The sequence below is a fragment of the Elaeis guineensis genome, chromosome 9 (genome assembly GCF_000442705.2).
Source record: "Elaeis guineensis isolate ETL-2024a chromosome 9, EG11, whole genome shotgun sequence".
Lineage (NCBI taxonomy): Eukaryota > Viridiplantae > Streptophyta > Magnoliopsida > Arecales > Arecaceae > Elaeis > Elaeis guineensis.
In genome coordinates, this window is record NC_026001.2 from 11240486 (window position 1) to 11255325 (window position 14840).

Here is a 14840-nt window from a genome sequence, read left to right on the forward strand (position 1 = left end):
TGAGAAGAGACTGTCGGATGTTCGTAGTGGTCTTTGGCTAGTACTGAGTGGGCTATAAAAGAATACTCAAGCTGCTTGAAAAAAATAATACTTTCCGACTAAAGCTCGAAATACCAGACTCGAGCAGCTTTTCGAAAAGTTGTTGGAAAGCCAATGCATAAGAGGACATCGGTTGCCCCTTAGATCATCATGAGAACCTTATAGCTCTCTAAATAGTCGATTGGGTCGGTGGAGCCGTCGTATGGCTCCATGTGAGACATCTTGAATCAAAATAGAATCGGCTCATCCAGGATGCGCTGAGAGAGAGGCAATGTAGAAGTTGTAGTCATTGGAGGACTTCCGACCTTCCACCTGAAGTCAGACGAGTTGACGATCAATTTTTTGAAACTTGCATTCATAGTCGTTAAGCCGACGTTGCTGGAAAACTTCAGGGGTGAAACCCCGTGAAGAGCTCGAAGAAGGAGAAGCAGAAGGTGTTCGTGATCATTTCCCTTTCTTGATGCTGTGTAGATGGGAAGGAGAGGGGGAATACCGTGAATGGTAGATGGCTCGATGAGAGTGCGAGAATGCGGTTGTCCGTCTTGATAGGAGTGTCGAGACAGTCGCTCCGGAGTTGAGGAGGGTGAGCGCCGCAAAGGATGGTAGCTATGTCTAGATGGCACCGACTGAGCCATCGGTTGCTCTACTGATGGCTACCACTGCTGTTGAATTTGCTGCTACTAGAGGCTTTAGACCGCCTCATCAAAATTTTCATTTGCTGCATGAGTGTAGCGATCTGTGCATCCGTGATGACCACAGGATGCGAGAAACTGGACTCTGCTATTGGAGGTGGGGGAGGAGCATCTTCCGACAGGAAGACTGCCTCACCGATCCAGTCGAATATTAGGCTCTAATTTTTGGCATGGTAGATTGTAGTCTTTTCTTTCCTGGCGCGTCAATCTATTGCGGTCAATCCCCCGTTGCAATTGTCACCGATGAAGAGCACCTACAAAACGAAGTCTTCACAGACCGAAATTGTATTTGACGGAGACCCTCCGATGCTTAAGTTAGAGAGAAAGTTGGTGAACAGCAGATAAAGAGAATTTAGTGTGAAAGAGTCTCAACCCAGAATTATCTTATCCGCACTATTCATTTACCTTCCTTTTATAGATGATTCTGATGTAACCGTCGAATACGTAGTCCCGCTTTTTATGATACTAAATTATCATGCCATAATTATGGAGTTAGTGGGTTATTTATTTTTACTAATGACTGTGACATGTAGTCGATAACCGTTCATAACGGTTAGGATGTGTTGAGAAGATATGTCGACTATATATCGATTATAGTGAAAATCGGTAGTTTTAGAGATCTGAATGAGAATCGGTCGGTAATTCTGAATGAGCTTCGACCGAAGATTGATTAAGTCGTCTGTTATTGGTTGATAATAGCTGACTGTCGATTGATTAATCGATTGTGAGTCTGTATAATATATTCATTCGATCGATATAGAGTCGGTATCAGAGATATGTTATATTATCCTAAGAGCACTCACCGTCTTATTTTCATCCTTTACCAAAAAAGTAAGTTTTACCGTACATCTCTTGCAGTCATCACGAGGTGGTAAGCTTATCTCTTGAGTGAGTTTAAGAAACTCCTACCATCTCATTCATACATTTCGTCTTACAAAACAAAATCCTAGCTATAAATCTTAACTTCGGTATCCCAACACTTAATTTAGGGTGATTCCAACTCGCCTCTTTCTACATGAAGCACACGTCGATACACATAAGGAAGCAAGAAAGTTCTTTGTGCATGACATAAGGACAAGTGAGCAAGCAGAAAAAGCTTTCATAGTTGCTTGCTTATTTTTCTGGCATACTATAAGTCTTTATGTTTTAGCAAATTTAGCAAATAAAAATTTACTTCTTTATTGTGATCTAATAAAATCTTAACAGTCATTAGACAGCTATTGAGATTAATTGACTCAATATTGACTTTTATAAAAAATTTAGTTACCCGAACTTGCAATGTGTCATGACATCGCATAACTTGCCAAGTTTTTGATAATAGATAAAAAAAAAAAAAAAAATCATAACTAAGTATCTAACCCCAATAACAATGTCTAATTCAAGTTCCAGCAACTAAATCTCCCACAGGAGTCAAAGTTAAGCCAACTAATCTTAGAAGGTTTCTAATGACTATTGAAATTTTATTTAATGACTATATAGTAGTGAATTTTATTTATTAAATTTGCTGGAGAAAAACATCATTAGTTACAGCAAGCCAAAGAAATAAGCAATTATCTTAAAACAGTCCAGAAAGCCCAAAACAATTGCATTCTCGGCAATGAAATTTTTTTTTTTGCTTGATTTTTTATTTTTATATCATATATTGCAAACACTATTTTTTTTCTTTTTTTGATCCTGAAACAGGAGATCGAGGAGCTGACGAAAGAGGATCACTAGATTTGATGTAAATTATTTCAAACACTAAGAGGAAATTGAATATGGCTGAAGAGTGAGATCTATCGTATTGGAAAGATAAATGTGCGGTAAATTTCTATGGGACATAATTTATTCATACGATGCTCCATTAAGATATTTTTTTTGAAATTATATGACTTTTCAAGTTTTATTATATAGTATATCTTATAAAGAATACAGCGCAACGAGTGATGGGAACTAAATTCTATCATTTGAATTTCAAAACAGGTTGATTAAAATATTTTTTAAAAAAAAAATTTAATTGAACTACCACTTAATTTCTAAAAAATTAAGCAAAATGAATAAAGAAAAAATTAATATAGCAATCAAAATCTAAAAATTTTTAGTTTTTTTAGATTTTATTATTTTAATTAATCATATCTGTTTTGAGAAAGCAATGTTTTCTTTTAATTAAAAGAGAAACACGTAGGAAAGATCTCACTGCCATGTCTCTCATACCGTTAATTAGAGAATGAGAGGTGGATCTAAACTCTATTTTCACTATTTTTTTTTATTTTTTTTAGAAAATTAAAATTTGACGAGTTAGGGCAAGCGGAGCGGGATCCGAGCGCTTGAAAGTTGGCTGGTGTTGGGTTCGTCGGGGTGCTTTTCCAGGTAGCGTATCCGTTGGAGTGGGGCGGAGCACCGATGGTGGATCAGTCGGAGGCAGGGGCGGGGCACCGACGGTGGATTAGGGCAAAATAGCGATCATTCCCTTCTTTGAAATTAGTCTTAGAATAACAAGTAATGCCATTCTGGAGGACCGGCTTATCTGGAAAACAGATAAACCGTTGATGTTTGTTTGGACAGTTATTATTATTTTTCAATTATTTTATTGATTTAAACTGAATGCTTATCTGGAAAACAGATAAACCGTTGATGTTTGTTTGGACAGTTATTATTATTTTTCAATTATTTTATTGATTTAAACCGAATAATAATGGAAGCAAAAGGGACCGGTTCATCCCAAAACAGGAAACTCGAGCTCCAAATTGGAGGAAGAAACCAGCATCATGTTGTCTTTGGCCGGTGCCCATTCTCTTCACCACCCAGAGATTTTCCATCACCAATCCAACAAGAAGATTTCGTTTCAGTGGGCCAAGATTCCCCTTAACAAGCTAAATTCTCCATGTCTGTCCTCTCGATTCTCTGGGAGTTGGAACTTGTCGTCCTCCAGAAGACGATTCTATGCACAGTCCACAAGAACGGAGGGTGATTCGAGAGAAAGAATCCAAGTTTCTGAGGAGAGAAAGAATAGTTCCACGAGTGCTGGGACTCCAGCTAACAGCTTCTTGTCTCTACTTTGCCCTCTCCTAAAATTATTTGGTGTAAGGAGTTCATTTGTTCTTTTATTTCGTTATCTTGTGTCTGAGTAAAGTCCAATTATGACTTAATATCATATCATTTGCTTCTGCTTCAATATGATATTGACCTTGTTTATTTTTCTTTTACTTTTTGTGCTTATAATTGGTGTACTAAGCGGTTATTTGCTTTCATTACATGTGTGAGATTTATGGGATTGCTGGTGGTTGGCCTTTTTCCACAATCGAGTTCTTTGTCGTCCTTTTATTTTCTTTTTGACTGAAGGGTTCTTTGTCAACTGTTGCGCTGCTCTTGTCTGCATTTGGATGATTCTGAATGCTCCCTGTTGTTTTGAAAATAAAGGAAATTGATTCATATTATCTTTAGAGCTTTTTTATGAAGTATATTTAATGGGTCTCTCATGGAAATTTCTTCATATAAATATCAGATATGATGAGCTACCTAGTTTTGTGCAGAAGAGGTCGAAGTAAATCTTAAGTGTAATAGCCTTCCACATCGGTCTTTAGTGAAATCGTGACATACATTCTCTTTCTATACACTAATACAGTACAAAGTGCACACAAAAATACAAACATACAGCCAAAAGAAGATTTCAGAAAGCTAAATGTAACTCTATCTTGAGTTTACTTCACATCTAATGATGTTTTTTGTCATTGTCCTAGAGCGTTCTATGTTTTTAGCCTACTGGACTTGCTTTAATGATATATGGCATGCATATATGTTTTTGTTTGAACCAAACAGGTTATTTTGTGTTCATAATGCATGTGAAGAATGCAATCACACATTCCCACATAGATTGGATATCTGAGTTGAAGCATTTTCATATGTGGTTTTCTTTTGTTGGTAGATATCTGCTTATGATATATAGTAGCTTAGTACAACTGCCTCCTGGCTTATGCCAGCATTTCTGTATATCCAGACATGAGTACATGACCAAGGTGAATCATGTTGCAATGCGTGCTCTTTCTTATGTGCAATCTTACATTAATATTCTTGGCTTGCTTTAATGCTGAATATGACCCTATTCAAGGTATTGGTACTGGTACCTGTACCAAAACAGCAAAACCTTATCAGTATGGTACGATATTGTGCTGACACAGTGCACATTGCTAGTGCTGGCATGGCAGAACTGAGATTGCATACCATGTAGACGTACATTATTTTACTAGTCTTGCATGGTACAACATGCCGATACAAACTTGTGCATGCCAGAACCCCAAAGATGGCTGTCTTACTTTGTCTCCCTCTTAACAAGGTTTATCGGCAGACTTGTGTCACCTCATGATTTTATTTTATTTGTTATCTTGTTTCAGACCGAGGAACATGCATCCTTGTTGCTCCAATTTTATTGACAATTATAGCTTCCAAAAAGCCCACAACCAGATATTCTAATTCCCTCTCTTCTGAATTTCTTTGCTGGTCTGGATTTAATAGCTATCCAGAAGTTGTCAGAATGTATTGTTTACTGCATTCAATTCACTCCTCTTCATGCCCACATTTGCTTATACCTCTTTAATAATTGGGAGAACACTTTGACAAAATAGAATGAAGGATCAGATAGAAGTACATCATGCAACCATGTTGGTGGTGATAGCATGTCCATGAGTGAAGAGTACAATTCAGCCTGTAATGGCATCAGGCTAGCAACATCATGGTGGTTGATTTATCTTGATGTCTAATGCTTGAACTTTAAAAAGGTTTCCATGTTTTGTGCTTGTAAGAATCTGTAAATGCAATTAAAAGTTATCTTAATGTCACGCACTGAAAACAGGGAGGAGATCCTTCTCAAGAACGGAATGGATATCTAGAGGTAAACTCCATTTCTATTTCATCATTATTTTCTTAAATCACCATTCTTTTTCTCATGACACATCATATTATATTACTCACAATTTTAGGTTAACATATGTAAGCCTAATTGATTCGCAGTTGTTCTAGATTCTGGTTGGGCCTTCTGTACATTTGATTCCAGATTCTGGTTTATTTTCTAATGGTTACAATCCTTTCTTGTATCAGGTTGCAACATCTTCACTATCCAGTCTGGCAAGATTTCCATGGGGATCAAAATCATTGAGTGGCAATGCAAGCAATCTAGAGTCTAGAACAAATCCACCACACTTGCAACTATATGAATTTGGTGATTTTCTTCTTTTGTACCTGATTAAAATTATGAGTGTTCTGTGATTCTCATTTTATAGGGACAGTTTTAAAACTTTTTTTTTTTAAGTGAAGTCTACAGTTAAAACATGCTCTGATTTTACCTCCACACTCAAAAAAAGAAACCAGTTTGGTAGCTAAATGGCATAATGATGTGCTACATGTTAGTTACTGTACAAAGAATGAAACATCCTAATAAATCATTACCTGAACTATTATTTGGCACATCTGATGCATCTGACTGAATCAAGAGATAGGAATACTATATGGATGGCCGAAATCCCATGAAATATTTGGGACTTGGATTTCTTGCTAGCAGTTTTGCTTATGTGAATTAACAAATACAGTCCTAGAATTATTTGTGTACTAGAATTTAATAACATGTTGTCTAGAAAAAAAATTAAGAGGGTCAATCTACTATGAAGGGAAGGCATCACAGCCACAGTCAGCTTCATCCATGACTTTAGCATGATATATGGTCTTCTTATCCTGAGCACCTGAACTAGGCTAGATATTGTTGCCTCACAGGGCGAAGATATGCATGACTTCAAATTATAAACTATCAATTCTAATTCTGGGTTTTTGATGTCTGCATCCTTGAACATGAATTGGGTGCCATTGAAACCTTGATTGTGATATCCTTACAAGGGAAAATCTCAAATGACCTAGTACCATTTTACTAGAATAACAAAGAATCTTTATTCAGCTTGAGATGACATTTACTTGAAAGCTTACAGCTGACTAACCCCAAGTTGTTCTATAAAATTTCTGGTTGGACATCTGAATCTTTTGATGTACTTACGGCTTGTTGCTTAGCTTTGTTCAGCAAGAGAGGCAGATCAGTTTAATCAGTCTATGGATATCTGGTACAAAGGTTCAACCTATCAATGGCTTGGTTTTTTATTTTATATTCCCAGATTCCACTATTAATTAAACTATCCACATATTATCCACCTTCAGCATGGTTACTTCAAACCGTAACCTGGTCATAGGACATAGCATCGAGCATAGATTCAAGTACCACTAAGTACTGGTCATTACCTACCATATCATACAATACAAATAAAAGGACAGTACAAGTATATGCATAAGTATTGTACCATACCAAGTTACCAACACATAGTACAGCATTTTGTTTCTTCTATTTTAGCACCAATAGGCGGGCAAACCATGTTTCAATATGGCACCATTCTCTATGGGTCTGTATTATACTGCTGAGGTACTAGTACTTTAAACTGATCGAGTTAGTTTCTATCAGTCAATCTGTCTGTGATGGGAGAAGAGATTTTATATGTTATTTGGTGTCCATTATCCACTTGATGTAAGGGGTTTTAGTTGGAGGGTTATAACTAAGGGGTATTTAACATTCACATTCCAAGGCCAAGTACGTTGGTTCAAGCTCTTCAGGAACTTCATCAGCCTTTTTCTTTGGTTCAATATGTTATCTGGCATGGAATCATGTGTTATATACTTCTAAGTTCTAGGATCTGACATTTACAGATATAGTTTTATTTGCAGTTTTTTGAGTTTTTTACTTGTTTCAGTCTGACCCACTAATATTATTTTATGTTTTGTGGAAGAACCATAACCATAACAATAACCATCTAGCCTTTTCCCAACTAGTTGGGATCAGCTTTATGGATCCTCATTCACTTTTCTGGAAGCACACCATCCGTATATATGTTTCAGGCCTTCATGCTTCCTTTTCTATATATTTGGAGAAACAATCAATCTACTATGCATGCTTCCATTAATGCTTATTTGGATATGTTTTTGTTGTTGCTAGATTATGGGCTGATACTAAGTTAATAATTAATTATCTTATCCAGGATTTTGCATTCTGGTATTGGACCCTATATTGGTATCATCCTGGTACAGTATTTGTATTCCAGGTACAGGGGTCGGTAATGCATGCCAACACTTGGTATGCCCTTGTGCCACATATTGGTTTGGTATTGGTATAGTATGGTATGGCTAGTATGCACTGATACCGATTGGGACAGCAATACCATGATCTCACTCTTCTCTCATCTATGGATAATTATCTATGTATCTGATTATGTCTTATTTGATTATATAATTAACTGCATGTTTATATATATGTCCTTGCTGGAGATTTGAACTTCATAATGCACAGTCCATCTCATTCAATGGCTGCTGTTTTAGTCTTTTACAATCTTGCTTGTAGTAGAATGTGCCTAAATAATAATTATTAACATATATTTTTTTTTCACTCTTAGAAGTTTATCTTTCTTACCTACAACCACCAATATATCCACTTCTGTAATCATTCCCAGTTCTCAAATTATATTGCTTGTTAGCCTAGATAATCTCCTTAGATTCTGTTCATCTCCATTTCTTTTTTTACAATGTATTCACGAAGGTTATGTGCAGCATTATTAGATGACATGGATGTGGAGTTCTAACTTTAGGATTACCTTATTTGGTTGGATTTCATTATCTTTAATCTAGAGACTACTTCTTCTGTTAGGGATTGCTATGATTCACAAGTGGATGTTCTAAATATTATTTGTCAACAGAGGCATGCCCCTTTTGTAGGAGAGTCCGAGAGGCCATGACTGAGCTGGATCTCTCTGTAGAGGTACCAAGAGCTGATAATGAAGTTTAACTTTTTTTTTCCTTATTTCATATAAAGAGGCATGTAATCCTGTATTCTTAAAAAATCAATTGTTGACAAATACATGCAATCTCTTAAACTCCATGGTTTACTTAAGAGTTCTTGTTACGTGATAGTAAAAGGAAAGCTAATTTACTGGGCCAGCCTTTTTAATCAAGAATCTTGGATTAACTGTGTTTTGATGAAAGTGATTGTTGGCAAATAATATGTTTCTGTATCCACATTTTCTATATTTTCTTATATTATCTGATGAGGTTATTTGTGGAACTATATTCAGGTTTATCCTTGCCCAAAAGGATCATTAAGACATAGAGAAATTGTTCGCAAGATTGGTGGGAAGGAGCAGTATGTGTTCTTCTGTGGTTTGTCTGTTCCATAAATTTTAAAAGATGTTTTTCATGGAGATAAAACTCTGTGATGTAATCACACTATCATAATCTCTGATGTGAAAAATTACACATCCTGGTATCAGTTTTCACCTGAGTTTTGTCCCTCCCTATTTTGGCATTAGTTTTTAAATTATGCATGCCTATCTGATTATGCGTCTTCAATGGATTTGACTGATATAGACCAATAAATTTTGAAGTTTCCAGCTTACTAATTTTGAGAAGTTTTCTTACAGGTTTCCTTTTCTTGTTGACTTAAACACTGGCATCTCCATTTATGAAAGTGGTAAGCCATCAAGCTATAACATCCTTTGAATCATGGTTGTAGTTTAATTTTTGGTCCAGCATTCCTGTTGAGCTTGTATGCACTCACTCCATCCACTCAATGCTGCTAAGGCTTTCCTCATCATACAGAATTTTGTACTTTTGTATCTGATGATTCCTAATTTAGAAGTCCTAATTATTTTGTATGAAAGTGGTCAAGCATTCCTAATTATTTTTTAAAAAAATAATTTTCAAAAGCCTTAATTTGAATATATGGATGATACCAGAATTTGAATGTCATTTAGATGTGGCTGTCCATATATTTTTCTCATGTAGAAGAAACTCCAGCAGCTTTTAAACTTCTAAGTGCCTGTCCTTGATAAGAAGTGGAAAGTAAGTAGGGTCTGTAGACCTTCTTCCTCTAACATGTTAACCATCTTCATATAAAGCTAACTGATGAAATTTATGTTGACAGATATTACTTGTCAGCTATTTTGTTCTTTAGCACAAGGTTCTTTAACTGAGTTTGTTTTTCAGTTATGGGTAATACACATGCATCTCTTGTTTGAGCAATTTTTGTAACCAGTGGCAGATTTATTTTTTTTTTAAATTGATTTATGAGTGGCTTTAAGTATGCACTCTACACCGGGCATATATAATCCCAGAAAACTTATTCAAAGACTTTTGCATTTGTTTTCTCTTTGCAATTCCGATGCGTTTGTTAACTTCATCCTGCAATTTTTATTAGTTTGAAGTCATTGTTATGGGCTTAATTGCAACAGTCGTTGCTTTACAAGTGCTTTCTAAATGATATCATATTTGTACAGGTGATATAGTTAAATACCTATTCCAACAATATGGTCAAGGAAGAAATCCCTCATTTGGGCTCCTAGAGAGGTATTACATTTTTACAGTGCTTCTCAAAGCTTATTGATTTTCCTTTTTCCTAATTGACCTGCATTTGGGATCTTCTTGGTTGATTTTGTTATTCTGCATATGTTTCAAAATTGTAAGTTATAGTTTTATATCACCTTGTGTTTTTTGTATAATAAAATTTAAAAAAATCCATGAAATTAAGAAGTTAAAAATATGTAGATTAGCAAAATTTTACAGGCTCATGTTTTCTCCCTTCCTATTATCGTATGCTTTTCCAATTTTGGACTTTATCCTTTTGAAAACCAAACACTTCCTAAATCATCTTGATTCTCAAAATCAAAATGTTCTGATTTAAGGAAAAGATGGAAAAGGACTTTGAAGTTAAAATCTCTCAATATGGACACTGTGGGATTGAAGCAAAAGTGTTTCATAGATGGCTGTGCGTATCATATGAAAGTTGGTAAGCAAGAGTTGTAATTTTGAGATGTGCAGTGGTTTACTAATTGAAGACTATGGCCTAAGTGTTCAATTACAATAGGCCTTGATTCTCCATGCAGTACTTTTATCTATATAGCAACAACTCAAACGTCCTTCTTATACTCTTGGTGGCACATAAATTGTAAGTTTGCGGGAAGACTTAATAATATTGTTGCTATGTGGGTCTCTGTTAAGAAGTTTATAAATTTCTTCTTGATCAAAATGGAAAGGTAAAGATCTCACAATAAAGTTGTAACAAAGTGACATCTTTCTCTTAAAGCTTCATCTGATTCTAATCATTCAGATTGCTGTCCAAGTAGCATATCCCTTGTTACAGTACAAGGGTAGCGTTGGGAGCAAAATATTATTTCGAGAGATCAGACAACCTTTGCAAGGAGTCATGGATAACATGCAAGATCATTAGTTCAATCAATTGGAATATAGTCTCAGAGGTCGAGTGTGGAGGCAAGGAAAAATATAACAACATAGTGAGGGTTCTGGGAAAAGGCTAAAAAATGTGAACTAAAGTGGTAAATAATGAACAAAGCAAGGAACTTTGACAAGCTGTTGCCAACAATCTCATTTACAATGGTGGCCTATGAAAGTGTCAAATAGACAAGTCACTGCTAGCTGAAAGTAGCAATCAGGATCCAGAAAGGTTTTCCATCAGTGAGACAGCATCAAGACAGGAAGCTTCATCACTATATTTTTAGATTTTATCTCCCTTATCTCTAGAATTCTAGTTTGCCTTTTTTTCCTCCATGGGTAATTGTTGTTATCAATAGTTTGTCCAAACTTACAGTGCATGCTCATTAGATTTCCTGGAGGAAGAAAAAAAAAAACTTAGGGTGCGTTTGGTTACACTTTTTGATTTTTTAAAAGTACTTATTTTTTTTAATTTTTGCTATTGAGTAAAAACAAAAAAGCAAAAAATATGTTTGGTAACTACGTTGCTATAAAGCAAAAAGCAATATTTGGGGATGGCAGGTGAAGAGCTCGACGAGAGAAGGATTCGGGAAGGGAGGGAGAAGGGGGTGGGGAGGTAAAGAGCTCAACGAGGGAGAAGGATTCGGGCTCTTTACTTTTTGATTTGGCGTTTTAGATGTGGGAAAGTAAAAAAAGCAGAAAAGTAAGTTTTGGAAAGCAAAAAATTTTTGCTTTGCATATAAAACAATTATTTTGATTTTTTTGATTTTTGCTTTTTGCTTTTCATAATGTTACCAAACATTGCTTTTTGATTTTTTCTTTTTCAAAATAAAAAAGCAAAAAAAAATACTTTTTTAATGGCTAATCAAACGCACCCTTAATTTAAGAACGGAGTGTTGAAAATGCTCATTTTAAGCATGAGTTAATTTGGGCAAATAAATATTCTATCGCTGTAAATGATATCAAGGGTTTTAGAAGCTGTGATCATATTGCTTATACACTTCCTCAGCATGATGAAGGAAGTGTTGAAGCCATAGGCTACTGAGTCAACTTCCTAGCACTCCGTAAAACCGATAAAAAATTGAGACAATTTATAGATCTTGTTTGCAGTTTGAGGGGCATCCCAGCTACAAGAGAAAGGTTCCTAATTATGCATCATTGACATAAATAAAAGTCACGCTGTGATTACTTGTTGTTCTAGATGTTAAGATCAGATGACTACAGCAGTACCCATATGCCCAGGCATGTGAGATGAAAACTGTTTAACAGTGCATGCTTACTAAATTTGTTTTTCATATTCTCATTGGCCTTGAGGAGCCATCTGTGAGAGTTAGTTTTACTTGAAGTCTCTTGTTATAGCCCTTGTATTCAAGGATAATTCTGTGAGAGTTGAAGCAACAGTGATGTTTCTTTAATTACCTCAAAATAAGTGGGGGAAATCCTCCAAATGGAAAATTGTGTTGCTTGGATTTTCATATGAATCAAAAGCATTCTTAGATTATAGATATCAAGAAACCTGTATACAAAATTTTCTGTGAGTCAGTAATTATACAACTTAAGCAAGTTGTTAATAAACCACATCACCTACATTACTTCACATGCTTTAGTTTCAGTTGTCATCACTATCAAGGCACTGAAAAAGAAAGTTTTGGTTCATTGCATTGCTCTAAGTACCATTGGTGAAATAATACATCCATATATATGGGATTTGAATTTTGTGCAGCTAAATTTGTTTTCTTTTATGGTGGTGCAGCACATTGTTCACAGGATGGGTGCCTACTCTTCTTCGAGCCGGCAGAGGAATGACAGTATGGAACAAAGCAGGATTAGAACCTCCAAAGAAGTTGGAGCTTTTTTCATATGAAAACAATGCGGTAAAGTCATGTTTGTTTTATCTAATTTAAACGACTATGACATGATCCTGCAAGCTTTTTTCTTTATCTTCTTAATGTTTTGCAGTATGCAAGGATTGTACGTGAAGCACTTTGTGAATTGGAACTGCCTTACGTTCTCCATAATGTGGGAGAGGGGTCATCAAATTCTGAATTGCTCTTAAAGGCATCTGGTTCTAAAGAGGTGATCCTTTAACTTCTCACAACTGCAAAATACAGAAAAATCCCTTTTAATTATCTCAATCAATTAGGCGGGGTCCTTTCTTTCTTCTCAAAGGAAAAAGAAAATCTTGAAAAGGGAAAAAAGAGATTTATTGAAGTGGTTCAAAAGCACAGTAGAACAAAAATATTGTTATGAGCTGGGAAGTAGGGTATCAAAAACAAGGCATTAAAAGAGATAGCCAACTAAGATTATTGGTGATTGCAAAATTCATAACCTTCTGCTGCAGTGTATTATATTTACTGCCAGGGACTTTTTTTTGGATGGGCAATCATCAATAATAATAAAACAAAGTAATTCCCTTAAATCAACTTGAGAATTCACAAGACCAGCATGCAGACCATTTGCTTTATTTTTAAGCCATTCACCGATTATACTATCACTTCCAGAGAAAACCAACAAAATGCATCCATAAATCTAATTGGTATCACGAACCTTTTTGGGAGGAATTCATATCACAGACTTTCTTGAGAGCAATTGCTATCACAAAACAAATCAAGCAGTTGTGATAATAGTAAGTTAGATTTGTAACAAAAGGAGCCTAATAGAATCATCACTACAGTCAAACTGACCCCAGATAGTTGGGCTAAGGCTATAAAATTATGGTTTTAGCAATACTCCAGCTGATGCTGAAGTTACATATTTCTATTTTATAGGTACCTTATCTTGTTGATCCTAACACTGGGTTTAGATTGGGTGACTACAAGAAGATCCTGTCTTACTTATTCCAGACATACTCCACCACCAGCTAGACTTTGTTTGTTCCATCATTCAGAAGAGCAATGCTGCGAGGCATCTTGATACATCTATTACTTCTTCTAGGTAGCCTGTGCCATCGAGCCCTTCACCGTCACTTAGGCAACAGGATGAAATTTTATTACATTTCAACTAGATACACTGTGAACATTTCGTCGACCATTTTCTGTGTTATATTTTCCAGAAACTCTTCCTATGTTTCTGTCAGAAACTTCATATTCCTATAAATCAAGCACTGCAATTGTGATATTATCACAGTATTCAAAAGCCATAGGGCAATCAGAAGGCATCTTGATTCGATGCTCTTCTGCAGTTTACATTGTTCATGTTAAGCTCAATTCTCCTATGCCCCAACAAGCCAACAGAGCCAGTATGAACCTGTGGGTTGCGATATCATGTGCTGCTGCATGGACCGATAACTGGACAATTACATGCCGAAGGAAACATCATGGTTGCAGTTCTCATTCTCTGCAAGAGAAACCTGTTGGAAGAAAAGAGCCGGTGGCAAATTTTTTATGGTTTCCCTGCTATATGATCTGATGGCTGTTGCATACGTTGAGCTAAACCATTGAATGAGTTTTCTGCTGATTTGCTTGGTTGGCTGCATTTGGAGGGTTATCAACAGCAAGGCAAAGCCCATCTGCAGCCTAAATCTGACTGCCATTAAATTTGATTCCATTTTGAAAGTGCAAATTTTTTGCTTTAATATCAAAAATAATGTTTGCAAAAGATGAGATACAGCATTTATAGATTTTTTTTTCAACCTAGAGGATGTTCCAAACCATCAAGAAAGTGTAGAAAAAAGAAAAATGATTGAAGAGGAAACGGTATAAAACATTCGTGAATGACTGATGAGATTCACGTTTCATTGCATATTCTGAAAATAAAATTATTTGGGAAATTTTCAACAAATCACCTGCGCAAGAAAGTTTGTGAATAACTGAAGAATAGTGGAATAAT

General features: G+C 35.8%; 1 protein-coding gene across 1 annotated transcript; it reads left to right on the forward strand.

Annotated features, from left to right (window-relative positions):
* The first annotated feature begins 3421 nt into the window (after window positions 1–3421).
* On the forward strand, window positions 3422–14129 carry LOC105051597 (uncharacterized). The gene is made up of 10 exons (XM_010932127.4): window positions 3422–3793; window positions 5560–5598; window positions 5805–5925; window positions 8486–8547; window positions 8861–8928; window positions 9206–9255; window positions 10061–10130; window positions 12766–12886; window positions 12972–13088; window positions 13781–14129. The coding sequence occupies exons 1-10, from the start codon at window positions 3479–3481 to the stop codon at window positions 13874–13876; spliced, it is 1059 nt and encodes a 352-aa protein (XP_010930429.1). The 5' UTR covers window positions 3422–3478; the 3' UTR covers window positions 13877–14129.
* Window positions 14130–14840: the final 711 nt, after the last annotated feature.

Bases quoted from the DNA above. Each gene is read 5' to 3' on its own strand.
- LOC105051597 (XM_010932127.4), top strand. From the start codon at position 3,479: ATGTTGTCTTTGGCCGGTGCCCATTCTCTTCACCACCCAGAGATTTTC. The intron at 3,794-5,559 runs GTAAGGAGTTCA...CACTGAAAACAG, and splicing joins CTCTCCTAAAATTATTTGGT to GGAGGAGATCCTTCTCAAGA. The intron at 5,926-8,485 runs GTGATTTTCTTC...ATTTGTCAACAG, and splicing joins CTTGCAACTATATGAATTTG to AGGCATGCCCCTTTTGTAGG.